Raw genomic sequence first — 25,904 nt, forward strand, 5'->3', positions numbered from 1 at the left:
TTGCAGATAAATACGCGCTGGAATGGAGCACAATTGACAGAAACGGCCAGTTCGCCTTCTTAGTCTTAGGGTTCAAAAATAAACAGCCCAACAAGTCTAGTCCAACCGTCATGAACTGACCGGTTAATGTGTTTCTAGCAGCCGGTTAATATTTACCGACTGCTCGCAAGGCAGACCAACAGCCGGTGTGGCGTGGCGTTGCACAGCACTCCTTCAATCACACTACAGGCGAATAGCAGCAAAAGCCGACCCAGCTGAAATCTTACATGCATTAGACGGCAACAAAAGTGGTATAGATCCACAAGGCCCGTTGCATTGCCCGGAAGCTTGTCTGCAGATTGGCTGCCGCCGGCAGGGACAAGGCATAGGGCTGTTGACTGATTACTTACCAACCCCGAGACGGTATTCAGTTCGAATGAATCTCGCGTATGTTGCTATTGACAGTTAGACAAAAAGATATTACAGTTCTGAATGGGCGAAAGCTGCAAGGATATCTCCACTGCCCCATAGCGCTTTGTGGATAAAACACACTGTTGTGAAATTGGAAAGTAAGCGGCGATTGATTAACTAGGCTAGCAGGTCTCATCTTTACAGGGTTCACAATCCTACGGTCAGAAGCAATATCTGAGCCCAGGTCAAAGAGGAGACAATGCGGGTCAAGTTCTGACAGGATTACCCGTTGTAGGATTCTGTATTAAATCCTGCCTTTTCTCCATTCCTTGGCTTCTTCGAAGTGTCCTGCTCGACTCGATCCTCTACTGTTCGACATCGCCATGTCTCCACATCAAAAACAGTGGCTTATGCTGCCATGGCTGCTGCTGCTAGCAGCTTGGGTTCAGCCCAGCTATAGCTCCGCTCTCTACGCCTACGCTACCGATCGAACTACTCAGGTCGGAATCCAAGATACTGCTACGGGCAAAATCTTTTACAGCAACTGCAACAGCGAGGATACGCCGATTTTCCCTCTCGATAAGCCGAATGTTCTCGATACCGAAAATACACCACGCAATGGTACTGCGCTGGCAGGAGTCGGCTGGTGGGATAACACAAAGATTATTGTACGCGGGGATGTTTCTACGAACCAGAATTAGTCACTGACTTGCAACATAGGCATCTATCTTCTGGCAGTCAGAGGATAGCGTTATCGTCAACGGATACTATGAATGCGACATGAAATCAGGAACACTAAGCAAAGTCGGCGAGTACACCATCTCGTTGACTGCCGAAGTCGACTCAGTCCACAAGGAATCAGGTCTTGCTGTTGACCTGCTCGGAGGTGGCGAAGATGACGGATATCGTGTCTTCTACCACAACGCCGACAAGCAAATTATGATGTTGACGTACACCGACAACACCAATTGGATCGATGGAGGCATCGTGTCGCAGGATACCGCAGAGGGAATCGCCATCGGTACTGTCTGGTATGACGACAAGAACGCCAAGAACATGACTGTGGCTTTCCCCAAGGGTAAGGACAACATTGAGACAAGTCGCTCGCAAAAGAGTGGCAAGTGGAAGCTCGGTATGTATATCTTTGTTCCTCATCCTCTAGTAATTAGTTACTGACTCGTAATAGCTGCTTTCCCACAGGAATTGGCTGGTAACTACACGAACAACACCGCCCCGGCCAAGATCCGCATGAGTTCCACCGACGCCGACTACTCCCTCCCAGGATGGAACTCATCCATCAAGTCAATCGGTATGGCCACGGATCGATCCAAAACCCGAAGTCTCTTTTATATCGGCGATGACAACGTCCTCCGCGAAGCCATCGCTATCCAAAACGATTGGCAAATCACACCCAACCGATCCGAGAGCATCTGGCCTCTGGCCGACGACCCCAGTTCCGATATAGCAGTTGCGTACCAGCAAAACAGAGGCATGACGTGGATCTACTACTGGTCCAACGGAACGATCATCCAGGCACACAAGAATATTTCCAACGAATGGGAGGAGTATACAGTGTTGCCACAGACGCTCCCCAAGAACGACACTGAATCGGGTAACAAGGACGATTCAGGAGAGGACGACTTCACCCCCGCCCCGACTGGAGGTTTAACCACTGGTGCCAAGGCTGGACTCGGTGTTGGAGTCGCCGCCGGTGTCATTGCTGTTGGTGCTTTGGCTTGGTTCTTCATGAAGCGACGCAACAAGCACACCCCCGTTGCTCAGACTGAGGAGACTTATATCCCCGAGGCAGCAGGCACTCCTATCACCTCTCCTCCCCCAATGCACGAGAAGGATACATACAAGGTTGGTGATGTGACGTCGCCATCGGAGTTGAATGGTGACGGTCGTCCTGCTGAGTTAGAGAACCCTCAGGTGTTTTACGAATTGCCAGGAAACCACACAAGATAGTCGATACAATTTTCAGCGTCGGAGTATACGATAAAGCACTTTAATATATGACATTTATTACCCATATGCACAAGATTGAAGATTTCTCTCCAGTAATGAGTGATCGATCACGAGGCGACATGAACGGCCTTATCTTAGATCGACATGTTTCACCAACGCAGCGACTTTCAGCTAACATTCCAAGAGACCTCCAGCAAGCCCGCTACATCTGCGTCACTTCAACAGGAGAGTGTATGTAATTCAATGAATTCATTCTAGCAACTCAACACCCCATCTTTATGGTCATACATCGCACCAAGGTCTATATAACCCATTCGCATTCCAAGCGCCCGACCAGCGGAGTAAAATGACCACTTAGACATTGATGAACTGCAATCCGAGGCCAGCAAAAAGGGCCATAGCTGGAATAGCTGTCGCCTTCGCACCAGATGTTGTCTGAGCTGTCTCGGATGTCTTGCTAGAATCACCTGTCGTGGTTGCAGCACCTATCTCGTTGGATTCGCCCTTTTCGTTGGTTTTTTCACTGGCCGACTCGTTTGTCTTGGTCGGCATCTCGATGGCAGTACTTTTAGCACATTAGTCTAAAGCTTCATCACTTGCTCCATCTCCATGACTTACCTCCCAGAATCGGCGTCGGCCTCCTTATCAGAGCCACCATCACTTCCAGAACCGCTATCATCTCCAGAATCATTTCCCTTCTCACCAATCCCACCAGCCTTTATAGCTTCCTTGGAGCACTGCTCGGCATACGTGTCACTGCTCACGAACTCCTGCGCACCATCACAAAGCTCTTTGAAGAACATGAGACAGTACCCATAGTAAGTAGCACTTGCATTCGCAGGCTCGTTGAGGGTTGCATCACAAGATGAGAGGCAGGAAACAAAGTTGGCGCTGCCATCACCTGCGCACATACATGTTGCGTAAGATCGTGTTTTGTAGTCTCCTGGACAGCTCTCATAGGTTTGATCAAGACATGTGTCGCATGAATCTGTGGCATAGGCACCGAAGACAGGATTTGATGCGAGGACAGTTGATGAGAGGAGAAGAGTAAGAATAATTGATCGAGCCATGTTGGATTAAATGGTACAGTGATATTTCGTGTGAGATGGATCAAGAAGAGTAAAGTGCTTGGCAGTGAGTTCAAGTGCATGCATGCAATAGCTTCTTATATCACAACAATCCCCTCCAGTGGCTTTCAGCTGAAAATTTCACCCTTCGCTATAACATAACTTTCATTCGTCAACCCCTGGAAATATCAATCACGAGTTCTTCAGCCGCTGTTACAAACCAACGTCTCCCTAACAGTCCCGCGCGGTCCAGACCCAGGGGTAGCGCCACCAGCTGAACAAAAAAAAACTCTCCATCCACCAGTGACACTTTTTGACACTGAAAGAAGCAATTGTGGCTTAATTTACCCCTGAATTATTGCATTTTTGGTGGTGGCTTTTGTTAGGCTAGGGGGTTTGGGCGCGTAGGGGATGTTGTCACATTTAGCCTTGGAGGGCTGATTCGAGACACTAAATGTATGGTTTTGTGAATAAGCATAAAGAACAAAATAGAGTTTAAGCTTTCTTTTATTGTTAAATGGACGCGCGATTGGCACTAAACTAACAAACGATACAACAGCATTGGTGACAATATGCAAGCCACATCCAAGTATCGTGTTAAGAGTATTGCTCTGACTATTCTGAAGCGCTGACTTCCCTTGCGCTAACACGTCGCTTTGGAACAAGCTCAACAGTTGAGTCCCTCAAGCGCGATGTAAGGTTTCCGGGATACCAGATGTAAAAAGCCACTATGACCAGAAACATCAGAACAGAGTCAAACAAAAACGTCGGCCACTCATTCTGCTGTAAATACCCTTCCTTATCCATGACGAACTCGACAACTCTAAAGACATTTCTAACAAGAATAAGAGCAGAAGTCATGTAGAGCATGTTGAGATATGCTTCCCAACGAATCTCAACGGGAGTATGAGACTGTCTCAAATGGACTCTGAATCGTCGGTGAAATACCACACAACAGACCACAAACGCAAGGAAGAGAATAATCTGCGCGATGAGACCAACAATAACGATGATCTTGCCGGCGTTGGCGAGTTTCTCATTGGCTAGTAAGCCACCGCCATTGCCTTGGATATTAAACGTGATGAAATCTCCGATGACAAAAAGTCGAGTTGTTTTTCGAACAGAGATGAGAGAGCAATCTTCTCCGCCTACAGCTCTGACGATGCGAGAGTATATCATGTACAATGTCGCGGCGAAGAATACGGGTGGAAGGAGGAGGAAGAGAGATTGCATGATGTATATTGGGAGGGAATCGGTTGCGTTCCATGCGAGAGCTCGAAAGACATATCCAAGTACTTCGCCTGAAAGTATGTGAGTATGGTAGGAAAACAGTGGGATGTTGAAAACGTACAAATACCACCGATAAAAAAGGGTATGCAGAACCAGTGTTTTCCTCTAAACATGCGCCATCCTTGTGCTGAAGTAATGAGAAGAAACACGATTGTAAATGCAATGGCACCTGGAAGACTTGGTAAATATTCCCAGAGATATTCGTCGTCTTTAAATGGTTTGAGTACTGCCATTGTGATAGCAGAAAGTGAGTAAGTTGAATGATTGTGTTTGTATATGAAGAAACACAACACGACCTAATTAAACCTTTTGTATCTTTTTGAATAACCATCTGAAGCTACTCTATGTCATATCTACTTGCAACTCTACTTTGCTGACACGCGTGTTGCGTATGCAAGATTCCTCATCGAAATAGGTTCAACTCCAGGTTAGCAATTTAGTCTCTGGTGATAAGACACGGCAGGTGGGTCTTGACGCCGAACACGCGTGTTAGCTAAGCAGATTACAGGGCTGTGAGCACTGGCCTTACTGTAAGTAGTCTAGTTCAGGCCGAGACAGACCGGGTTACTTGCTGATCACTTCTGTGTAGAGATTAGTGTTAACAGATGCTGACATCCCGATATCCTTTAGTCTTGCTCATTTCCTGACGATGTGCTCTCCTGACCCTGAACACATCTGTTCTATACAAACGAAAATTGACGGATAAAGCCCAGTCGATTAGTTGGAGACTTTATAGATCCCAATTACATCTCGAACAGTCTGAACAGTCATTTCTTGTTGGTATAGAGCATGCTTCGACGGAGCCATAAAAAGTCAAAGAAAGGATGTCTCCAATGGTAAGTAAATGGAACTGAGAACCACAGAGTGATACTCAATGCTAACAAAACATAATTAGCAAGCGACGCCATGTCAAGGTATGTGGAGAAAATGTCGTGTTTTGTCATGACTAACACGCGTGTCTCTTAGTGCGACGAAGGACGACCAGCATGCCTGCTGTGTACCATGACAGGTCGAGATTGTAGCTTCACATCAGATGAGCAAACATCATCAGCTTCGGATAAATCGTCTAGAGAGAAGTTGTTCCCATCCTCAACGAGCACTACGTCAGCGACAGAGGTCACCACACCAAACAGCCATGACACGTCTTTCGACAAAGCGGTCAACATGGAGCACATGGAACTCTTTGTGCATCTCGTCACAACCAGGGATCTATTCAGTTTAGGCGACAACGTCGATGACTATCAGTCTACCTTTGACATCTGTCTCAAAGAATCTGTCAAGGCACATTATCTTCTACATCAAATGTTGGCATTTTCAGCACGCCACCTAGCGTCGGTACATCCGGACCGTGCATCACACTACCTTGAACAAGCTGTCAGTTTGCAAACAAGAGCTGTCTCTTTGTTTAACGAGACTAGGAGGGAAGTTGATTCTTCTAACTGTGTCGCCATTCTTCTCTTTTCTGTTACACTTGGTCATCACCTATTAGCTGATGCTTTGATGTATCGTGGCCCGGATGGTCTTGATGGATTCCTAGCGCAATATGTACGATGTGTGGACTTGAACCGAGGTATATACAACGTCGTCGTCTCTGCTTGGCATCTACTCGCCGATTCTGAGCTTGAAGCCGTTTTGTCATGGAGTAGAAGGGAATCAGCAAAAGAGCCACGAGGAACTAAATGCTTACCTATTATCAAGTTGATAGCCGATTCGACATCTCTCACGGATGGAGAAAAGCGAGCATGTCGGCTTGCTATTGATTACCTCCAACTTGGATTCGACGCGATATCTTCCGAGGAAAAGGGCTCTCGGTATCGTATGATCTTTCAATGGACAATGTTGGCGTCTCCAGATTTTACGACTCTTTTATCAGCGAGAAAGCCTGAAGCTCTGATTCTGTTGAGTTATTATGCATTACTACTACATCACGGAAGGAAATTGTGGCAGATTAGAGACACAGGGATGTATCTAATGGGTCTCATTACTGATCATCTGCCATCAGAGTGGCATTTTTGGCTCGAGTATCCCCGCAGTATATTATCCCTCGAGATGTTATAGGTAGAGTATCGTCAGGGTATCAGAAACATTGGACGCTGAAAGCATAAGGGACGAGATTATTGGGTCAACTTATGCTATTTACACTATACCCTTTAGGCTATTTATTTTTCTACACTAAGACTCGAGAGATGGAAGTCTCTGCTTCCCATTAGATTGTTTGCCTCAATATTGAGCAAGTCTGAAGATGAGTCTGACAACTCTTGGCTGAGGATGGATGATGAAGCTTCATGATTGGTAGGCTCGGATTCCCAGGCTTCTCATTGGTCAGCACTCGCGATATCGGTTCAGACCCAACATAGACTGAGCCAAATGACCTGAATGTACCATGAATTGAATCCTTCGGGTTCGTAGTTGTTTAAGTCCGGAGTTGATTACATGGCCATACGGTATTTATGCTTAATTGCCAAGATCTGAGGATGTATTTAAAGGACGACTTGGTGCCTGTTGGTTGACGTCTTTCTCTCACGAACCACCAGTCGGCCTTTAAGTAAACAATCTCTCATCAATATTTGAAAACACGCACAGTCACCATGTCCGACTACAAGACTTACTCCTTCAATCCCGCCCAAGACATTCCTTCTCTTGATGGCAAAGTTATCCTCATCACCGGTGCCAACACCGGTCTTGGAAAAGCTACAGCCCTTGAGCTTGCCAAACATAACCCAGCCCATATCTACATTACCGCCAGAAACTCTACCAAGGGCAACACCGCCTTAGAAGAAGTTAAAGGTGTTGCATCAGAGGGCACTCAAGTCTCGCTTCTGGAGTTGGACCTTTCCAGCTTCGACAGCATCAAAGCTGCGGCCAAAGACTTTCTAGACCGCGAAGTCAGACTTGATGTTCTCTTGCTGAATGCTGGTGTCATGGGCGCACCTCCCGTCTTGACCAAAGACGGATATGAAATGCATATTGGAACCAACCATCTCGGCCACGCTCTACTCTTGAAGCTGCTCACCCCGGTCTTGGATAAAACACCCAATGCCCGAGTAGTCCATCTCTTTTCTGCTGGTTTTCGCCACGTCGGACCCAATGGTATTGAATTCGACACTCTCAAATCAGCTACTAGTCCCACGCCACTCCCCCTTCGCTACGCACAGAGCAAGTTAGCCTGTCTTCTTTACGCACGTGAAGCGGCAAAGCGCTACAATTTCACCAACATTGCTATCAACCCAGGCGAAGTTCAGACTGAGCTGTTCTCGCGAAAAGCAGGAGATGAAATGATGAAGCATTTGCAGGAGAATGTTGCGCCCAAAATGGCGGGCCCTATCTCGGAAGGGGTAAAGAATCATCTGTGGGCGGCTACGTCGACAGAGATCAAGAATGGGGAGTTCTATGAACCTGTTGGAAAGACTGGAGGTCTGGAAGGTGCTGGGTTGGATGAGGAGATGGCGAACAAACTTTGGGATTGGACCGAGGAGCAGTTGGAGGGCCTCAGGGTATCAGAAATTGACCGCTAGGACCATAAGAGACAAAATTATTAGGGCAGCTTATGCCACTTAGATTATGCTTCTTGGACCATTTATTTCTATACCCTAAGACTTAGGAGGCTGAGTTACTCATAGTTGTCAAAACGCTTTTATTCTGTACCTGAGCAGCAACAATGATAATGCAATCCCAAACCCAAGTACCTACCTAATGATAACCACACCGGTACTTTCTAAGAGAGCCTCGTCAACTGCCATGCCTCACTACTGCCATGTGTCCCCAACTCCACCTAGACAATATTGTTAGCGCTGGCCGAATCTCAACCCCTGGGTGGTCATAAGGAAAAAAAGGACGAGCAGAAGAAGTGTCATCATCCACCAGGCCTCTCATGATGTTGTATCTCGTCAGGCCTCTGAAGATGTCGTCTGCCAACGACGGCGACTTATATGCATGCTTCTCCAAACCTTTGCGAGGTGTCCAAGACACCTTGCAATTTTCGGGCACCCTAAGAACCCACAAGCAGTGGATGTCGGGCTGTCGATACAAAATGATGTATATATTGATTTTGTTGGTGATTTTCTGAAAGCAGGTCGGAAGATGCGGGCCTTTTCTCAACAAATCTGTCGAAAATGCAAATCGTTTGATGTCGCAGATTGTCTCAATTTCCCGTGGCTGTGGTGGTTCCGACTGTGATGAAGTCTCCGACGGTGATGGCGTGTCCGACTGTGCTGGCGTGTCCGACTGTGCTGGTGTGTCTGACTGTGAAGGTGTCTCCGAATGTGGTGGTGTGTCTTGAGGGGATGGTGTTATCGACAGTGATGGTGTGTCTGACGGTGGACTTGGGTGCAAATCTTCCTGTAAATCTGCCTCCGCCAGCGCTAAAGCTGCGTCGTAAGATGCCGTAAAGGTAGCAATCATGTTGGTGGGGATGTAAAGAGTGTCGTCCCTTCTCATGCGACGGTAAAAGTAGACTTCCCCGCCCCCGAACAGTTGCTGAGTGAGCCGCTGCTCTCTTACCCACTCTGTGGTTATTTGGTATACCTCTGCATCAATATAGCTGGGAATCCATGGGAGCGGAACCCAGAAGTCTTCGTAGTCGAGGTAGACCGAATATTGACGATCTGGTCCTGGTAGTAACCCTCTTCTCCAGCCTCTGGGGTCATTGTTGGTATTGTAGGCGTTGGTATGGTCATAACAACATATTCGTGGTTCCTAATATGATGAAGACAATGCAGCTGTCCATATCTTCTTTCGAATGCTGAAATCTAGTTGCATAAAATTATGGAAACTCATCGTGATGAAGCGAATGTCTGGCGCTGTTGATGTTTCGTCCAGCCGGCCTGTGGGTAAGGTAGTGGAAGAAGATGACCACTTGGTTGCTTACTAAGTCAGCTTGTTGGTCATGACTGCCACTTCCTTCAATTGCTTCTTCCTCCTCCAGCGCCTCAGGGTATCAGAAAAATTAGTAGATCAGCTTATGCTACTTAGACTATTGTCTTTAGGCTATTGATTTTTGTAACCTAAGACTTAGGAGGTTAACGTTTCTGCTACCCAGTACGGTAGTTGCGCTCGAAAGTTCAGGGGGTCAAAGCTTTTGTTACGCACCAGCGCCTTCTGATAAACAGAGATTGCCTACTGTCTACCTTGATGATAGTCTATCAAGGTTGGTGCCTCCCCTTCGCTACTCCCTTGCATGCATTCTGTGATTAATCATGACGTGCAACAGACCATCAAAGATGAGCGAGTCTGAAAAAGAGCAAAACACCGTCGCACCAAACAATGACGCGGTCTCCAAATTCATACCTGAGGCAACAAAAGTCGCAGACGAGCACGTCAAATATCTCTTAGCAGAAGACAATAAAGTATATGTGCGTTTGTTCTGCCATCATTTGGATAAACTTGGTCTTCAAAGCACATATCGACATGCATGGAACGGGCAAGAAACCGTCGACATTTACAAAGCGCACCCCGAACAATGCAGAATGATTTTTATGGATCTTGCCATGCCTGTCATGGGTGGTATGCAAGCTTCCCTCCGTATCAGAGAGCATGAAAAAGAACACAATATCGAGCCAACGATCATTGTGGGACTTGTTGTTGGTGACATGAGGAGTGAGACGGATAGATTGATCAATGAGTTTGGAATGGATACTGTTTTGAAGAAGCCGGCAAAGCTGGGAACTTTGCGTCAGTTTTTACAAGACTGGCCTGTTTAGGCAAAACAGGTCATGCCACAGGTTAAAATTGTTAGATTGTTGTGGTGCCTAGCTGTATTTTGTTATTTGTTGTTGATGTTTGTATGCTTCCTTCAAAGCTGATTGCTTTTGGATAAGGTACCAGCTCATCTGAGGAACATTCTGAAAGTCAGACACATCCATAAAAAACCTTGTTGTCTCTAGACTAGATAGAAGAATGAAATGTCTTTCCTTATATCTTCTACTAAGTTACATACTCTATCATATCGGCTGGAACCATTGAGGCTCCATCAGCCGAGTCAAGATCGAGACAGCCCCACCACGACAGATGATGGACGTAGCTTCGCAGACGATCGATCATTTCTCGCCGTGCTTGTTTTGATTTCAGGCTTAGTATATATGTCTGCGATCAAGCGTGGTTGGGGGATGGAAGATGGATTGCAGGACGACCAAAATCACCAAGAGTGAGTCACAGAGAGGCTCAAACACCAATATTCCTGGAATTTATTTACAGACAGAATTCTACAAGGACAATTCATGCTCATGAGCTCGCATCTTCACACCTTGTTGCTGGTGGTATAAGTTTACTCTTCCACCAATGCACCGCGCCAGAGACATTTCCACCAAAGCACGCACCAGAATGTCGCTCCGAAATTTTGCCATCAATATATTTCCCCCTGCCTACTCCTACTTCGTGCCTAGGGCATAGGCAACAAGCCTAGGCAACTCTGCTATGATTCACTGTTGCCCTTTTCGCAGCTGTCTGGCACTGCGGGGAGATCGTGCATCTTGTTGCCTAAGAGCTCGGCACGAACAAAGTAGACACGCTGTGTTTATCTTCTTTTCATTCACGCAAGCTTCTCCGTGCCTCACCTTTCAATGTTCATCGACCCACCTTCAATCTTCCAACATGGCTGAATCCTCCATGGACGAGTTGATTTCCGCTCTCTCATTGTTGAGCATATCGCAAGAGGCTCAAGAAGAGCAGCATGAAGTTCCACACGACGTGCGTCACGAAGTCATGCTTCAACTTTTGCTCAGACATTTCTGACTTTCCCCCCCAGGAAAATGCGCACGAAGAAAACAATGAAGCATCCACTGAGGCGACCAAGATCTAGCCAGCGACCAAGATCGAGCCAGCGCAAAAGTCGTCCATCTACCCCGAGCTCCATGGATACGTCGCTGAAAGCCTAGGCGAGAAGCTGGAATACACCTTTCGGGACCATGATACTAAAGTCGACGTAAAGCGTGAACTAGACACCACAACCATTGGAAAGTTCATCTGTGGCAGGCCCAAATGCGTCTCCAAACGCTGGCATAGCAATAGTATTGCCATCACGATCCGCGAGTACGAAGATAAATCCTACAATGTCCTCGTATACCACCAGCTTTGCTCGATCTGCGAGAAACCCACCCGTGCGAAACTGGACAAACTCATGTATGGAGACAGAGTCTCTTACCATTTAAAGAAATGGAACGGTATCCATGTCAAACAGCTTGAATGCAAGGTGCATCACAATGGAGAGCATAAAAAGGAACTATGCCAGGGTTGCAAAAAAGGACACTGCAGTAGGAACAGATCGAGTGGAAAGGAATAAGTGGTGATTCAAGAGTATCGGCGAAGGCACTAGAACGTTGTACACATGAGGTTAGGATTGGGAGAGATGTGAGTGCCAAAGTATATCTGGGTGTTTCATGTAACTTTGATCACATGAACTACAATTGGTTGTACCACGTCTTGCAGGAATCTTGACATTAATATAGGGTGCTTCAGATGCAGGCAGGAAACAAGTTGATCGCTACTGATGACAAGATGAAGTTGCTTGCAAGCGCCCCCTAGGTCCGTCTATATGAAGATAATGGCTATTGGTTTATTGATCTGTGTGTGTGGTGTTTGGGCCAGCTTGAGTGTGCACTTCAACCACGCTGTAGAGAGAAGCACATATGACGTCGGTTCTTGACATGGTCTCGTCAATCCTGATTTGTTCCTATGCAATATTTGTCTCAGCCCGATCCTTTATGAACAAATAATAACATTTACATATAGAAATAAAGATGGAAAATAAAATTGTACAGTATTTGTGTCGATGGACATTTCTAAAGTCCGATGATATCGGGAATGTGAAAAGTGGGGTCATGTCGGAAGATAGAAAAGCCCGAGATGACCGCTCAACTCAACCCGTCAGCCCAACAAACACATTCCATCAAAGTCTTTCTTATATACTCAAAAATTCGTTAAATCTTCAGCGCATCTCTCGGGGTTAAAAACTCCCCGAACCATCTCGCCATGTCTACATCCATGCAGGATACACCCAAGCCCAAACCGCATCGAGTATTGGCATGTGTTCTCTGCCAGCAGCGAAAAGTCAAATGTGACCGCACCTTTCCCTGTTCCACTTGCGTCAAGCATGGTACACAATGTGTACCGGCTACTCAGCCAAGACCCCGAAGGCGGCGCTTCCCCGAACGAGAGCTACTGGACAGGCTAAGGAGATACGAGGCGTTGATGAAGCAGAACAACGTCAAGTTTGATCCTCTTCATGATGACAACAACAGTACAGCAAAGAGTTCCCCAAATGACTATTATTCTGATGACGAACAGAAAGAGGATGGTGGTTCACAGGATAGGTCCGAGGCTGTATCCGAAGTCAAGTAAGTCTTGATCATGCCATATCAAAACCTTGTTCTAATTATTCTGCAGAAGTATTTGGCAAGCGATGCGTCAAGGGGTAAATAATCTAACCACCACAAGCCTAGAGCGTCTGCTAACATATTTTAGTACCGAGATCCCAACGATGCCTTTTACGAAAACGTTTTTAGCCACGCCCAGGATCAAATGACAGTCAGCGACCAAGACATGCTATTTGGTTCACGACAATCAGCCGTGGAGCTACACACTCTTCATCCAGACCCGGCGCATCTATTCCGGCTGTGGCAAATATACCTCGATAACGTTAACCCGCTCATGAAAGTTACACACACCCCAACTCTTCAAGCCCGTATCGTTGAAGCTGCGTCTAATCTGAAAGAGATATCTCCTACACTTGAAGCATTGATGTTTAGCATATACTGCATGGCCATCCTCAGTCTGTCGCAAGAAGAATGTGTGACCATGTTCAAACAATCGAAGGAGCAGCTCTCGACGCGATATTATTTCGGATGTCAGCAAGCATTATCCAACTGCAATTTCCTACGAACTGACAATCGCGATTGTTTGACTGCATTATTCCTCTATCTAGTAAGGATTGTGTATCCCGTTTCTAGAACATCGTTGACCACTAGCAGGTTTCCATTCGCTCAGCCAGCCATCCAAAATCCGTCTCCTCCATGCTAGCTGTAGCCGTCCGCATCGCCGAACGAATGGGCATTCAAAGTGAAGCAAAAAACGCCCGGTGCAGCATTCTCGAAGCAGAACTACGAAGGAGACTTTGGTGGTCTCTCGTACTATTCGACTCTCGTTTCAGTGCTTTGGGCGACCATAAACCCACAACCCTCGTTCCAAGCTGGGACTGCGCATTGCCCACGAACGTCAGCGACTCGGAACTGCGAGAAGAAACAAAGACTCCACCAAAGGTTCAGGATCAAGCTACAGAGGCCATCTTTGCAATTGTGAGAGGCGAGATCGGCGAATTTTACCGCAACAGCCCTTTTTACCTGGCCTTTACAAATCCCGTCATGAAACCTTTGGCCAAGAAGTTACCACCCGGTGGCGATGTCACTCTGGAGAAAATGATCGAAGACAAATACCTTCGGTTCTGCGACCCGGATAACCGTGTTCATTACATGACCATGTGGACAGCGCGATCAAACATTATGAATTGCCGCCTCATGAATGACTATCTCACCTATCTCGACACATCCACGCAATATAGATCGGATCGACAAGAAGCCGCCGTTTCATGCGCCCTCCACTGGCTGGAATGCGATACGAAAATAGCAGGGTCGCAACTTACGAAAAACTTCCGCTGGTTTCTCCAACTTCACTTCCCGTTTCCGGCGTACATCCGTGTTATACAGCACTTGAAAGGACAACCGTTTTCTGACCAGACGGAAAGAGCGTGGAAGGTAATGCATGATAATTACTCTGTTAGAGCAATTCCAGATGCACATATACCAGCCCCTGCTTTCAGGCCTTTTACCAATATTGTTTTGTACGCCTGGGAGACTGTCAAGAAGGCCCATGAAGAGGCTGGAAAGCAAATAACCACGCCTGACATTGTGGACTTTATTAACGAAAAGGTTGCGGATATGTCTTTGGAGACTAATGACCAAAACAAGGACCAGTGCCAGGGTACGATGGATATGGATGATATGTCAATGCAGATGCCAATGGGATTTGGAGATCCTGGTATGCTTTTCGGTATGAGTGAGCAGGGATTTGGAGATATGTCAGGAGCTACTATGGCGGATCCGTCATCGTTGACTGTGGATATATCTCAGCTGAATTGGGGGTCGATGAGTTGGGGACCAGGTGTGAATGGGAATTGGTAGTGGATAGAATGTGTCTTGGGTAGTCAGTAGCCTCCCTGTAATTTATAAAAAATCGCATCTCTGATTTTTAGTTAAATTATCCCATCATTGATAGATATACACATTATTCATCAAGGTACAGACCCTCATCTGGTGGAGGCACCCCATACCAATCAAGCCCCAACTTATCTTCAGGATCCGGATCCTCCATCTGATAAAACCCATCATAGCGCCACCACTTCCGATCCTTAAATACATCCTCCACAGGAAGAACACCCTCCTTCTTCATCTCATCCCTAACCTTTTCAACCCCTTCCCATACCCTAAGAATATTCTCCCCCACAACCTTGGCCAACTGCTCCTCCGTAGCACCCCTATCAAGAATCGCCTTTAACAAATGCGGATAACACTTGACATCTTCAAGACCAGGGATGACACTAGCTATTCCGTCAAAGTCTGATCCAAGACCGATGTGGTCCCAGCCAATACGGTTTGCAATGTAGAATAAATGATCAATTACCATCTCCATCTTTGCATCTGATCGTCGTGCTGTGCAGTGCTCTGGGACAAATGTTACCATGACAATGCCGCCGTTGGAAGGGACTTTGTCAAGGATGTGGTCTGGGACGTTCCGGGGACAGTAGAAGACGCCTTTTGCATTGGAGTGGGAGAACATTATTGGGGCACGGGAGAGGGCGAGGACTTGCTCGGCGCAGTCTTCGGATACGTGGGAGATGTCGACGATCATACCTACACGGTTAGCTTGGTTTGAATACAGAGAAGGGTATTGGTATACCGAGTCTGTTCATCTCGACTACTGCTGCCTTTCCAAGATCGGATAAGCCTCCGTGAACAGGGCCGACTTTGGACGTTGAGCTATCTGCAAAAGCATTATTGCAAACATGTGTTAGAGTGCACTGCGAATATTAGCATCGCCCCTCAATCAGAGCGGCAACACTTTACTTACGTATCTGACACCTAATCTGTAAAATGCCCTGATGATACCAATGCTATTGCCGGCCATATGGAGTCCCTCAATACCGATGGAACATGCAATACGACCACTGGCATATACATCCTTAACCTCAGAGGGACCACTAACTAACTGAAACGCCTCAGGGTACGATTCGACTAGTCGTAACGTCAAGTCAATCTGTTCAATGGCATCACGGGCCATGTCGGAGTATTCAGGTGTTGTAAAGTCTTCGGCTGAGCGGAGACATGGTACACACACGGACCAAAATTGGCCTCCGACGGCACCTGGTAGAGTTAGTAAAATTCAATTGGACGGGGTGATGATAAGTACCTTGTTTGAGACGAGGGATATCCGTCATTCCTCGCTCAAAGCCCTTTTCTAAATCAAATTTCTCATTGTTGTGGATTTTGCCATGGAAGCATGCTCTTGGTTGTTGAGGTAGGTCATTGTGACCGTCTATAAGAGGTGTTTTTGCCAGTACTCTCTTGACTCGTTTGTCAATGGGCAAAGACTGATATGGGTGAAGAGATGCCATGATGGAGATGTAGCAAAGTTGCGTATCAGATAACTTCACTTAATGTCTCCTTTTTATCACTGTTTTATCATTGTAATTTATGTACTGTTAATCTCACTATTTCGGATGATCTTCTGTGCACCGTCGACAGAGTTCCCCGCGGCCAACTGTGTCAACCGCGGGATAAGAAACAATGATAGCAAAGATAGAAGTGGATTCGAATCAATCGTACCCCGCGTTTATCATGGATCCGGCAGCTAACGACCCTGGTTTAATGACGATAGACGGAGTTATCAAGTGGAGATGTTGAGAAACATACCGGAACTACAAAAGTTCCCGAAACTATTTGAAGACGTACAATGAGGAAAATGATTGCTTAGGATAAATGTAGTTAGAAAGACTGTAGGTTGGAACCAACAGCTAAAGAATGGATCATGCTATCTAACAGGTTACATCAAGACCCTCTATTGATACCAACATCCCAGGATGGAGATAACCGTCGAACCATGATAAGAACGGACCAACTTTGCCGCGGGTGAAACACTGCAACATCAAGTGATCTACACTCGGATATACCAAAGATAAACATATGTATAAAGCGCATAGCAACAGCCCATTTTCTCCCCTCAGTTCAACCAGTGGACAGGACAAGATGTCGAACGAAAAATACCCCGAAGATCTTAAACATACATCGTCTATCCAAGACGGCACAATAAACGATGTATCAACCGCCGAAGCATTGACGCTTTGTCAAAATGCAGAAGACATTGAGGAAAGCCCTGAACTTGCGCGCGCTCTACGATGGAAATTGGATCTTCGACTCATGCCGCTTTTGTGTTTTACGTATGCGTTGCAGTCGATTGATAAAAACACGCTTAGCTATGCAGCTGTGTTTGGACTCAGAGAGGATATTGGTATGAAAGGGAATGAGTTTTCCTGGACTGGAGCCATTTTCTATCTCGGATACCTTGTGTGGGAGTTTCCTACAAGTATGTTTCTGCAGAGATTTCCGATTAATTACTTTATATCTGGAACTGTAAGTCCAAATCTTTCCATGAGGATGTGTTCATGTACTGAAGAGGAGCAGGTGATTGCTTGGGGTGCTGTACTCATGGCCCACGGGGCAATCCACTCTTTTCCAGCTCTAGCAGCAGTCCGAACAATCCTAGGCGCGTTGGAATCCGCCATCAACCCAGGAACAATGCTTCTATTCGGAATGTACTACAAGCGAACCGAACAGCCTCTCCGAATGGGTATATGGATCGGCTCAGCTGGTGTAGGCTACATCATCGCTGGAATCGCCAGTTTCGGCATTGGACACATCAATTCGTCGCTAGATTCATGGCGCGCGCTCTTTATCATCTGGGGATCCATCACTGTTGCATGGGGAGTTGTGCTTCTTTTTTGCTTACCAGGTGCCCCGATGCGAGCAAAGTTTCTTACACCGGATGAGAGAGCGCGTGTTGTTGCGAGAGTAAAGGATAATGGAACGGGTATTGAGAACAAGCATTTTAAGATGCCGCAATTTTGGGAGGCTATGTTTGATCTCAAGACTTGGCTGTTGTTTCTTTTTGCTCTTACGAGTAACTCGCCCAACGGTGGTCTGTCTGCAGTGAGTATCTTGTCAATATGTGTATAGCAGCGACTAACAGTGTTACAGTTCCAAGGTCTTATCATCAAAGGCGCTGGATTCAGTACACTCACCACCACACTTTACCAAATGCCCTCTGGTGCAGTTCAGTTGGTCGCTTGTGTTCTAGCCTGGTAAGTTCATATTAAATCCGACCAGAAATTCCATTACTAACATCAACAGCTGGGGAGCTTCGACTATTAAAAACTCTCGAATTCCGATCATGATCCTTGCCTTAGTTCCCTTCCTCGCTGGCGTCTTGGGTCTTCACTTCCTACCCCACAGCGACGCCTACGCTCGTCTAGCATGTCTCTGGATATCATTCTCATACACAGCAACATGGACATTGAGCATGGCCGTCTCAATGGCCAACACTGCAGGACACACCAAAAAGATCACGACCAATGCAATCTTACTAATTGGTTACTGTCTTGGTAACTTCGTTGGACCGTTCTTCTTCAAAACCAACCAGGCGCCGACGTATGCGCTGGGCGTGGGAATGATGTTTGCTTGTATTGCTATCCAGGTCGTGAGTCTTGTTAGTCTGTGGGTGTTGCTTTGGATGAGGAATAGGTCTAGACGGGAGTATCATACAGAGGGGGATGAGAACCAGAGGAGAGGATGGGAGATGGGATTGTTGGATAAGACGGATCTTGAGAATAAGCATTTCCAGTACGTATACTAGATGGATATTGTTAGGTAAAAGACCTACGACGAACCGTTGATATTTCCCTGCTTGGACATCCCCAGATATTCCCTGTATATGAAAAGTGTGGAGGTGGATCTCATAACGTGGAGATATTTAGCAACATGTGGATTGACTCTTGTCTTTTTCACATGAAAGACAAACAATCGATAATTTACAATTGTGTTTGTTACGTAAAACAATGTGACAGAATCTCAATCAGCAGGGGAACATTCGATACTCAAGGATCACAGACAATGCCAAGATACAGATGGTTACATACGGCTATCGCTGGGTGGAACCAGTTCAGTTCATCCCTTAATCCACTAAAACCTTAATAATTACGACGAGGCTCATCTCCAGCCTTGGCTTGTGGTTTGTATCACCGCGTGGCAATACTGAATCGGCGCGGCAGTGGCGGCTACGCGCGACATGTAGACAGATACGGAATCTCTGTCAGTTCTCTCTAAGCTTCATGCCTACTAGTCTCTCCACGGTCATGGTTAGAGTTATCAAAGCCAAGAAAAAGCCAAGTCCTTGGCTCTCATCTCCAAAGCTGAACTAACAAGAAGCTGATACCAGCCAGCATCGGATACCCACGGCCTGGGAAACCCAAGAGTCTTGTTTCTTTCTTGACGCCTGCTAGAAAGGGGAGGTCCTAGATAAGCGCTACCCCAGATAATAGCATTGGCGCTTCCCTTGGCGACTCTGATATCAAATGGTTACTCAGCCACTTGTGCAATCAATTGGAATGAACGTGTTTACCTTCCTTTCCTGTCACTTGGCGTGTAAATCACAAGACGAGAGATTGTGCTGTGAGATTTACTTGGCGTCAGTATTAAGTGGTTCTGAGTCGCCAAGAGTATGACTTATTGGTCTGCTGTGCCATCTTGGCTGTTGTCTTGGCTTTGGGGATGTTCCTTGGTTTTTCGCCCCTCTACAGTGTTGGTTGTCGGACCTTTTGTTATCTGTTTTATGCTTAATTGTGCGTTTCTGTTTGGTATATATCAAGGGACCTTCTCCACCGCTTTTGTTACTCCTGTGGAGGAGAGCACATCATTTCCCCAAGTTGAGATACCATCATTCCTTGACTCCTACCTTCCTTTAATTATTCCTCAAATTTATTCAGTATGGCTATAGCCGCCGAAGGCAAGAAGCCTGGCATGGCCAAACGCATCTTTTTGATGCTGGCGCCAGACTCAGCAAAGGATGAAGACGGTCGCGACAACTTCAACTCGCGATCTCAATTCGTTCTCTGCGCTATGGGTGGTGCCGTCGGTCTGGGCAATCTTCTTCGTTTCCCCTCAGTCGTCTTCAACAATTACGGTCTTCAATTCTTCATCCCCTACTTCTTTGCGCTGTTCCTCGTTGGTATTCCCATTCTCATCCTCGAGATCACTCTGGGTCAGGCTTACCGTGGTGGCTGTGTCATTGCATGGAATAACGTCAACCACCGAGCAAAGGGCATTGGTTTCTCCATGGTATTCAACGGCTTCAGTGTCGTTGGATACTATGTACCCATTCTGGCTTTCGCCATGACTTATTTCCGCATGTCGTTCCAGAGCCCACTGCCCTGGGCCGTTGGTGATGATCCGGATACTGTCAAGTTCTTTTATGAAGAAGTGGTCCGTAATGTCGATTCTGTGGGAGGAGAAGATGGTTCAATGAAGTCCTACCCCGGTCGTGGTATCGTTGGAGAGACGTTTGGCTGGTGCATGATGATTTGGTTCGTCGTGTGGATGTGTACCTTCAAGGGAGTCGGTCTCACAGGTCGAGTCATCTATGTTACTATGGCCCTACCTCTTGTCCTCATCGGCATCCTCGCTATTCGATCTCTTTCTCTCCCCAACGCATCCGACGGCTTCAGACTTTATGTCGGCGAGTGGCGAAGTGAGTCTCTCCAAGGTCCTGATGTATGGCAAGACGCTTTTGGCCAGATGTTCTTCTCCATCGGTGTTGGATTCGGCTACTTCACATCCTACGCCTCTTACAACAACAAGTATGCCAACGCCGTTCAAGATGCCTTCATCATCGCGCTGAGCAACTCTGCCATCGAGATTATCTCTGCTTTGGCCGTTATGGGTGTTGTCGGCTTCTTGGCCATTAACCCTGGCGAGGTCCCTGCCTTGTCAACATTCAGCTCAGGCTTCTTCTACTATCCCCAGGCTCTGGCTGAGATGCCCGGTTCCAACTTCTTCTCTGCCCTTTTCTTCCTCACTTTGGTCCTTCTTGGACTCACTTGTGTGTTTGCCTTGGCCGAGGTTCTGGTCACTCTTCTCTGTGACACAGATATGGGTCAGCGAGTCCCTCGCTGGGTCATCTCTACCTCCGTGATCATCCTGGGTGCCCTTACTGCCCTTCTTTACAGCAGTGAATTTGGTTTCGCCACTCTTGATGCCATCGATATGTGGGTGAACGACATTGCTCTGTTTGTCACTGTCTGGTCAGAGACTTATATGGCCTGTACTCTGTACCGATGGAGAGACCCTGTTGACCAGATTGGTCTCGTCAGCTACTTCGTCTACAACGGTGGCTATGTTTTCTCTCTCTTTATTGGCATTCTTCTCGGCCATCTTGTCACTCCTGCTGCTGGTGCGGGTGCTGGCTTTGGTATCTTCATCGCTTGTTCTCTCATCTCTGCCTTTGTTGGAAAGGCTCCTACTATTCCTGCTCCTCGATTCTGGGGCAAGAACGCCGTTCTTAGCCGCTTCTGGTACGCGGCTTTTTACTCGGTATGTATACCTCTCTCTTCCACGCAACTATGACTAACTGTAACCAGGGCCAACAACTTCGCCATGATCTCAATAATGTCATCTCCGGTGGCGGCAAGAACTGGAAGATCCACTGGGTCTGGCCCATCTGCCTCAAATACGTCACTGGTCCTGCCGTAGCTCTGGTTTTCTCCTTTGCCTACCCCAAGTTCCTCACCAAGCACCGCAACGACCCTCCCTATGTCTACAGCTTTGTCCTCATGCACATGGTTGTCATCTTTATCGTCGGTGCTTTTGTTGTGCCCCGCTTCTTCAACATTCTCATCCCCGCGCACCGACTGGAGCGTGGTGATGGCAAGTATGATGTCGCACCTCAGATGACTATCGACAACGCCCCCATTGTCAACAATGGTGGTATTGAAGGTGGCCACACTGATATGGTCCAGCGCAGCAATGGCGAGAGTAGCCTTGATGGGGACAAGACTACCTTTAGGAACGATACTACTAGGGCAGGCCCAGATGTTGCTCACCCTACACAGTGATGCATGGATCAGTAGTTTACATGTACTTTCAAGGCTAAAGACGTATTGTATGCTGATGTAAAAACTTAGTTTATAGTTGTGAAGATTATATTGTATTCACATTGCCTTATACGTGTCATCCCAACGTGCCAATCGTTTCAAGTCTTATCTGCATGCCGTAAATCAGCCATATTGTTTTCGACCTACCCATGAAGACCACGTTCTGTCCTCGAATTAAGGCGTCATACACACATACCCATGGAGTGCATCGATTGGAACCTTTTCCGCAAATTATATGACGTGTTCTGCAAGTGTTGCGTATTCTTGCAGGACAATGTCTGAGATCCATACACATTCCTGCAGTCATTTCCTGAAAGGCACAAGTCTGCGGCTTTCAGCTGGCTTCTTGACTTGAATGTCTCAGAACCATATACTCAACAAGAAGTGATCTACATTTTCCCTCTGAAGATACACCAGTATTCAAACTAGTTATCAATTTCATGTCTGTGACCGCTATTTGTAATTTGGAAGAAAACAGGAAATTTGCCATTCCGTTCGACAAGCAACGTCACGGTCAGCCTGAACGTGGGCCAATGTTTGCTTCTGGTGGTTTGCTATATAACAGTTGTCTGTTACCGTACGAGCGTCGTAGATGTTACTATCATCCCTCACCTATCACAACTCTCACAACAAATTTTATCCAATATACAGCCCTGATCTCTCCACCTTCAGTATGGATACTGTCAATCAAGCCACAGACAATCCAGCCACGGACAATCTGGAGGCCACGCATTCACATCCTGGCCAGTCTTACCCAGTTGACTTCATCATGAATATCGAGCTCCAAACTTCAAATGGCACAGATATACCTCTGTACAATAAGACTTTGGAGATTGAAAAATTACCTCCATGGATGCCTGATTACGCGAAAAAACAATATCCATCTATCACACGTAACGAGGGTGAAAGAGAAGACGTCTTTGACTCCGATAACGAGGACTACTGGTTGTTTTACGTTCACCTCCACAATGCAGAGCTTGAGATAGCCATTGGAGGGGAGGAACCAATCTATGCGACCTCGAGACCGAACTGGAACAAGATTAGTGAAAACGACAAGAGCGTGCAAGATGTGCATGGCCAGGACGGTACTCTTTACCAGTTGCGTTGGCAATATGGTGATTCGTATGATCGTTTTGTGGCCGTTAGGGCACCCAAGATGGATAACCCAGCTATCTCTCTACGTACACATGGTCAGTTCGGAGCCGTCCACTGGGTCGGACTCTTCACCAAAACAGGTGTCAGCAACACAAACCACTTTATCGCAGTACGAACATCCAATCGTCTACTCCCTCATTATGCCGAGAGGACCAAGAAGTACCCTGGTTATAGAAACTGGTACCTCGAAGATGGTCCCGCCAACATTCTGGATTGCGCCTTGACGTTGTTTCCCAAGCAGCTGTACGGAACAACAACAAACTCCCCTGACCTTTACAGTCAGTTTGTCACTCAAGATCCATTCAACAAAGTCGGGATCAAACACTTTGAGCATGCCATTGCTAAAACAAAAGGACAACCACCATGGCCGAAGCGCTACCAATGGGCTGCAGAGGGCACGACCTATATTCGCATTAGCAAATTTTTCCTACCCTTTTCTAATGACAAATGGTTCGACTATGTTTCGGGAGTTATGCTCAAGGACACAGTTACCAATAAAGGGTGGGCAGTACTCTTGGAGGTGTTTGGTAGTACAGTGGCGATCCTCAAAGGTGTTCTTAGCGTTAATGTTGCCGAGGTCGTTGGAGGTGTACTCAGTTTAGGCGATGCCTTTGATGAGAAGAAAATGCATGAAGAGGCCAACGTTAGAGGTTTTCTTACGTCCATCGCTCAAGCGGTAGACGTCGGGAACCAGGCGCGAAAGGATGGCAAGAAGAAGAAGCCGGCGGAGAAACCTAATGTGACCAACATTTTGGTCCTGGTACAGCAAATCGATTCTGGGAAGTATTCGCATCGCGATCTTGGTAGCAGGCCTAGAGAGATTGAGTAGCTGTGAGCAATACAACCAGACCTCAACATACCATGGAGTATGATTTGGTTTTGTATGACCAATATTTGCATTTGTATCTCATAACTGAAGCTAATGGTTGTGGAAAATATGCCTAATGCACGGAGATACTGTCAATATGATAATGTGACCAGCAATTAATCTCCACTGTAGCAGAAGGTAAACCATGCTTTTGTATTTACTGGAATTCTTTTGGAAATTCGAATTACTACCGATGGATACGTAAAGAATTTGTTTTGGATAATGAGAAAGATGAAGGGTCCAATAATGCTACAGATGATCGATTTCCTCGTCACTATCCTCAGATTCCTGCACTCCATCGTGAAGAATACTATTGAAGTTGATGTGTTCGCTTTCGGCTTGGTCAGCCATTTCGTAATGTGTCTGGAGCGGAGTCTCAATCGGGCCCTCAAAGAAGTGATCACGGAAGGATTTCTCGTCTAAATCTTGGACGTATCTCTGACAAGGTTCGAGTTGCGAGCGAACTTGAGGCAACCCTGGCATGAGTTCGTCACACCTCCGAAAATCATCTGTGGCGTCGTCATATTGGGCATGGTAGCCAGACTGTAGTTCACAGTTACCAAATAGTTTCTATCGTGGACCAAACAGCTAATGACTTACCCAGGATCCAAGTAACATACGTGCACTTCCCAACTGGTACCAATACTCAGCAATGATGCTGTCTGAAAGAGGATTAAGTGTTGATTCCGGTGTACTTTTCATCCACTTACCTGATTCAATTGCAATCTTCAGACTATCTATCGATTCTTCGGCATATTTTATTGTTAATGTTTCCTCTACATCTCGAAGCCTTTGAAAGCCGATAAATGCTTGTGCTTCAGGTTGATTGGAACTCTCATACAATAGTTTGAGGACATCATTGATGTTTCGGACGGGCTTCGTGGGGTAAACCACCTTGACTTTACGGAACATCTCTGAATCATCGTTAACGTTAATGGAAAGAAGCCCAGGGCCAAGCTTTGCTTTAATGTTGCGGGAACCCTCTGAATTCTCACCGATAGCAGTCAGTGAAGATTGATCTTGATTTAAAACTACTAGAGAAGATGGGGCTCGATTTGTCATCACCCATAGACTACAGGTAGTGCTGGTGAAGGCGTTGATTAGTCGCATGCTTTTTTGTACGACCTCTCCCAAGACTCACTATGTTTTACGGCGGCCATATTCCAACACTTCTTCCACGAGTTTCCCAAGACATGTTGGGTCTAGGTAGATCTCCAGGGAACGAATTCCTTTGACCACCATGGCCTGCTCGATATGAAATCCCGGACTTACAAAGCGAGACCATGTATCTTCTTGAACCTGTCTCCCAGTTTTTGCATGGGTAACGGCGAATAGACTGTCCATGATGTGGTTTGCGCCAGGCCTCCCGTTTGGATACACAACAGACCGAAGCAGATCACAAAAGGACTATGGTCGTCAGCTTCAATCATCAACTGATACGTAATTCCTACTTACATCCCAGGTCTGGCAGGCCTGTAATGGAAGGGCCCAACTTTCACCATGGTCATCGTCAAGCCGCACAATGTCCAGAGTCAGATGAAGCGGTATCGCCTCAATAGCCTTGAGGATACGTCTTAGCTGACCGCTTATATCAAGTAAAGATCGCCTAGTACTTCGTCAATCGTCTGAGATTCGGACTTCTGGTCGTGATACTTACGTGTTTCTGCCGATTGCTTCGACCATTTCTTTTGAACACTTCGTCAACCTGAGTAACAATCAGCCAGCTGGAGCTGAACGTAATCAAAGTTTTTTATACAGAGTGAAAAGCGTTTTCAGATCTTGCATGTGAGAGTACAATATCTTGGCATGTTGAGTTACAAATCCAGCATGGCGACGAACGATTGCTGAAGCTTTGTCGGTTTTTTGGGCCAAGTTAAACACGTTGTTCTTCTCAATATCAGTCAGATTTCGGTTAATGGAG

The 25,904-nt window shown here is 46.6% G+C and overlaps 14 protein-coding genes across 14 annotated transcripts; 9 read left to right on the forward strand and 5 right to left on the reverse strand.

The window, feature by feature from the left end:
* Positions 1 to 773: 773 nt before the first annotated feature.
* Positions 774 to 2,358, forward strand: FGSG_00209 (uncharacterized protein; the record flags this gene model as incomplete). The annotated part of the gene is made up of 3 exons (XM_011317531.1): positions 774 to 1,058; positions 1,111 to 1,522; positions 1,577 to 2,358. 3 exons carry the CDS (start codon positions 774 to 776, stop codon positions 2,356 to 2,358), a joined length of 1,479 nt encoding a protein of 492 aa, XP_011315833.1.
* A 354-nt stretch (positions 2,359 to 2,712) lies between these two features.
* On the reverse strand, positions 2,713 to 3,161 carry FGSG_00210 (uncharacterized protein; the record flags this gene model as incomplete). The annotated part of the gene is made up of 2 exons (XM_011317532.1): positions 2,713 to 2,923; positions 2,977 to 3,161. The coding sequence occupies 2 exons, from the start codon at positions 3,159 to 3,161 to the stop codon at positions 2,713 to 2,715; spliced, it is 396 nt and encodes a 131-aa protein (XP_011315834.1).
* Positions 3,162 to 4,040: 879 nt separating this feature from the next.
* On the reverse strand, positions 4,041 to 4,948 carry FGSG_00211 (uncharacterized protein; the record flags this gene model as incomplete). The annotated part of the gene is made up of 2 exons (XM_011317533.1): positions 4,041 to 4,726; positions 4,777 to 4,948. The coding sequence occupies 2 exons, from the start codon at positions 4,946 to 4,948 to the stop codon at positions 4,041 to 4,043; spliced, it is 858 nt and encodes a 285-aa protein (XP_011315835.1).
* Positions 4,949 to 5,717: 769 nt separating this feature from the next.
* On the forward strand, positions 5,718 to 6,773 carry FGSG_00212 (uncharacterized protein; the record flags this gene model as incomplete). Its single annotated transcript, XM_011317534.1, has 1 exon — positions 5,718 to 6,773. The coding sequence occupies one exon, from the start codon at positions 5,718 to 5,720 to the stop codon at positions 6,771 to 6,773; it is 1,056 nt and encodes a 351-aa protein (XP_011315836.1).
* Positions 6,774 to 7,303: 530 nt separating this feature from the next.
* On the forward strand, positions 7,304 to 8,230 carry FGSG_00213 (uncharacterized protein; the record flags this gene model as incomplete). The annotated part of the gene is made up of 1 exon (XM_011317535.1): positions 7,304 to 8,230. The coding sequence occupies one exon, from the start codon at positions 7,304 to 7,306 to the stop codon at positions 8,228 to 8,230; it is 927 nt and encodes a 308-aa protein (XP_011315837.1).
* Positions 8,231 to 8,444: 214 nt separating this feature from the next.
* Positions 8,445 to 9,361, reverse strand: FGSG_00214 (uncharacterized protein; the record flags this gene model as incomplete). Its single annotated transcript, XM_011317536.1, has 2 exons — positions 8,445 to 9,220; positions 9,337 to 9,361. 2 exons carry the CDS (start codon positions 9,359 to 9,361, stop codon positions 8,445 to 8,447), a joined length of 801 nt encoding a protein of 266 aa, XP_011315838.1.
* Positions 9,362 to 10,201: 840 nt separating this feature from the next.
* On the forward strand, positions 10,202 to 10,414 carry FGSG_00215 (uncharacterized protein; the record flags this gene model as incomplete). Its single annotated transcript, XM_011317537.1, has 1 exon — positions 10,202 to 10,414. One exon carries the CDS (start codon positions 10,202 to 10,204, stop codon positions 10,412 to 10,414), a length of 213 nt encoding a protein of 70 aa, XP_011315839.1.
* An 889-nt stretch (positions 10,415 to 11,303) lies between these two features.
* On the forward strand, positions 11,304 to 11,991 carry FGSG_00216 (uncharacterized protein; the record flags this gene model as incomplete). The annotated part of the gene is made up of 2 exons (XM_011317538.1): positions 11,304 to 11,399; positions 11,512 to 11,991. 2 exons carry the CDS (start codon positions 11,304 to 11,306, stop codon positions 11,989 to 11,991), a joined length of 576 nt encoding a protein of 191 aa, XP_011315840.1.
* A 689-nt stretch (positions 11,992 to 12,680) lies between these two features.
* FGSG_00217 (uncharacterized protein) lies at positions 12,681 to 14,884 on the forward strand (the record flags this gene model as incomplete). The annotated part of the gene is made up of 4 exons (XM_011317539.1): positions 12,681 to 13,045; positions 13,095 to 13,122; positions 13,173 to 13,631; positions 13,679 to 14,884. The coding sequence occupies 4 exons, from the start codon at positions 12,681 to 12,683 to the stop codon at positions 14,882 to 14,884; spliced, it is 2,058 nt and encodes a 685-aa protein (XP_011315841.1).
* A 103-nt stretch (positions 14,885 to 14,987) lies between these two features.
* Positions 14,988 to 16,374, reverse strand: FGSG_00218 (uncharacterized protein; the record flags this gene model as incomplete). The annotated part of the gene is made up of 4 exons (XM_011317540.1): positions 14,988 to 15,613; positions 15,660 to 15,780; positions 15,831 to 16,123; positions 16,170 to 16,374. 4 exons carry the CDS (start codon positions 16,372 to 16,374, stop codon positions 14,988 to 14,990), a joined length of 1,245 nt encoding a protein of 414 aa, XP_011315842.1.
* A 631-nt stretch (positions 16,375 to 17,005) lies between these two features.
* Positions 17,006 to 18,990, forward strand: FGSG_00219 (uncharacterized protein; the record flags this gene model as incomplete). Its single annotated transcript, XM_011317541.1, has 5 exons — positions 17,006 to 17,389; positions 17,441 to 17,965; positions 18,014 to 18,117; positions 18,167 to 18,512; positions 18,880 to 18,990. 5 exons carry the CDS (start codon positions 17,006 to 17,008, stop codon positions 18,988 to 18,990), a joined length of 1,470 nt encoding a protein of 489 aa, XP_011315843.1.
* Positions 18,991 to 19,798: 808 nt separating this feature from the next.
* On the forward strand, positions 19,799 to 22,001 carry FGSG_00220 (uncharacterized protein; the record flags this gene model as incomplete). The annotated part of the gene is made up of 2 exons (XM_011317542.1): positions 19,799 to 21,400; positions 21,448 to 22,001. The coding sequence occupies 2 exons, from the start codon at positions 19,799 to 19,801 to the stop codon at positions 21,919 to 21,921; spliced, it is 2,076 nt and encodes a 691-aa protein (XP_011315844.1). The 3' UTR covers positions 21,922 to 22,001.
* Positions 22,002 to 23,587: 1,586 nt separating this feature from the next.
* FGSG_00221 (uncharacterized protein) lies at positions 23,588 to 23,944 on the forward strand (the record flags this gene model as incomplete). The annotated part of the gene is made up of 1 exon (XM_011317543.1): positions 23,588 to 23,944. One exon carries the CDS (start codon positions 23,588 to 23,590, stop codon positions 23,942 to 23,944), a length of 357 nt encoding a protein of 118 aa, XP_011315845.1.
* Positions 23,945 to 24,232: 288 nt separating this feature from the next.
* Positions 24,233 to 25,666, reverse strand: FGSG_00222 (uncharacterized protein; the record flags this gene model as incomplete). Its single annotated transcript, XM_011317544.1, has 6 exons — positions 24,233 to 24,526; positions 24,584 to 24,645; positions 24,694 to 25,055; positions 25,125 to 25,390; positions 25,439 to 25,589; positions 25,641 to 25,666. The coding sequence occupies 6 exons, from the start codon at positions 25,664 to 25,666 to the stop codon at positions 24,233 to 24,235; spliced, it is 1,161 nt and encodes a 386-aa protein (XP_011315846.1).
* Positions 25,667 to 25,904: the final 238 nt, after the last annotated feature.

This window comes from Fusarium graminearum, chromosome 1 (genome assembly GCF_000240135.3).
Source record: "Fusarium graminearum PH-1 chromosome 1, whole genome shotgun sequence".
NCBI classification, from domain to species: Eukaryota; Fungi; Ascomycota; class Sordariomycetes; order Hypocreales; family Nectriaceae; genus Fusarium; species Fusarium graminearum.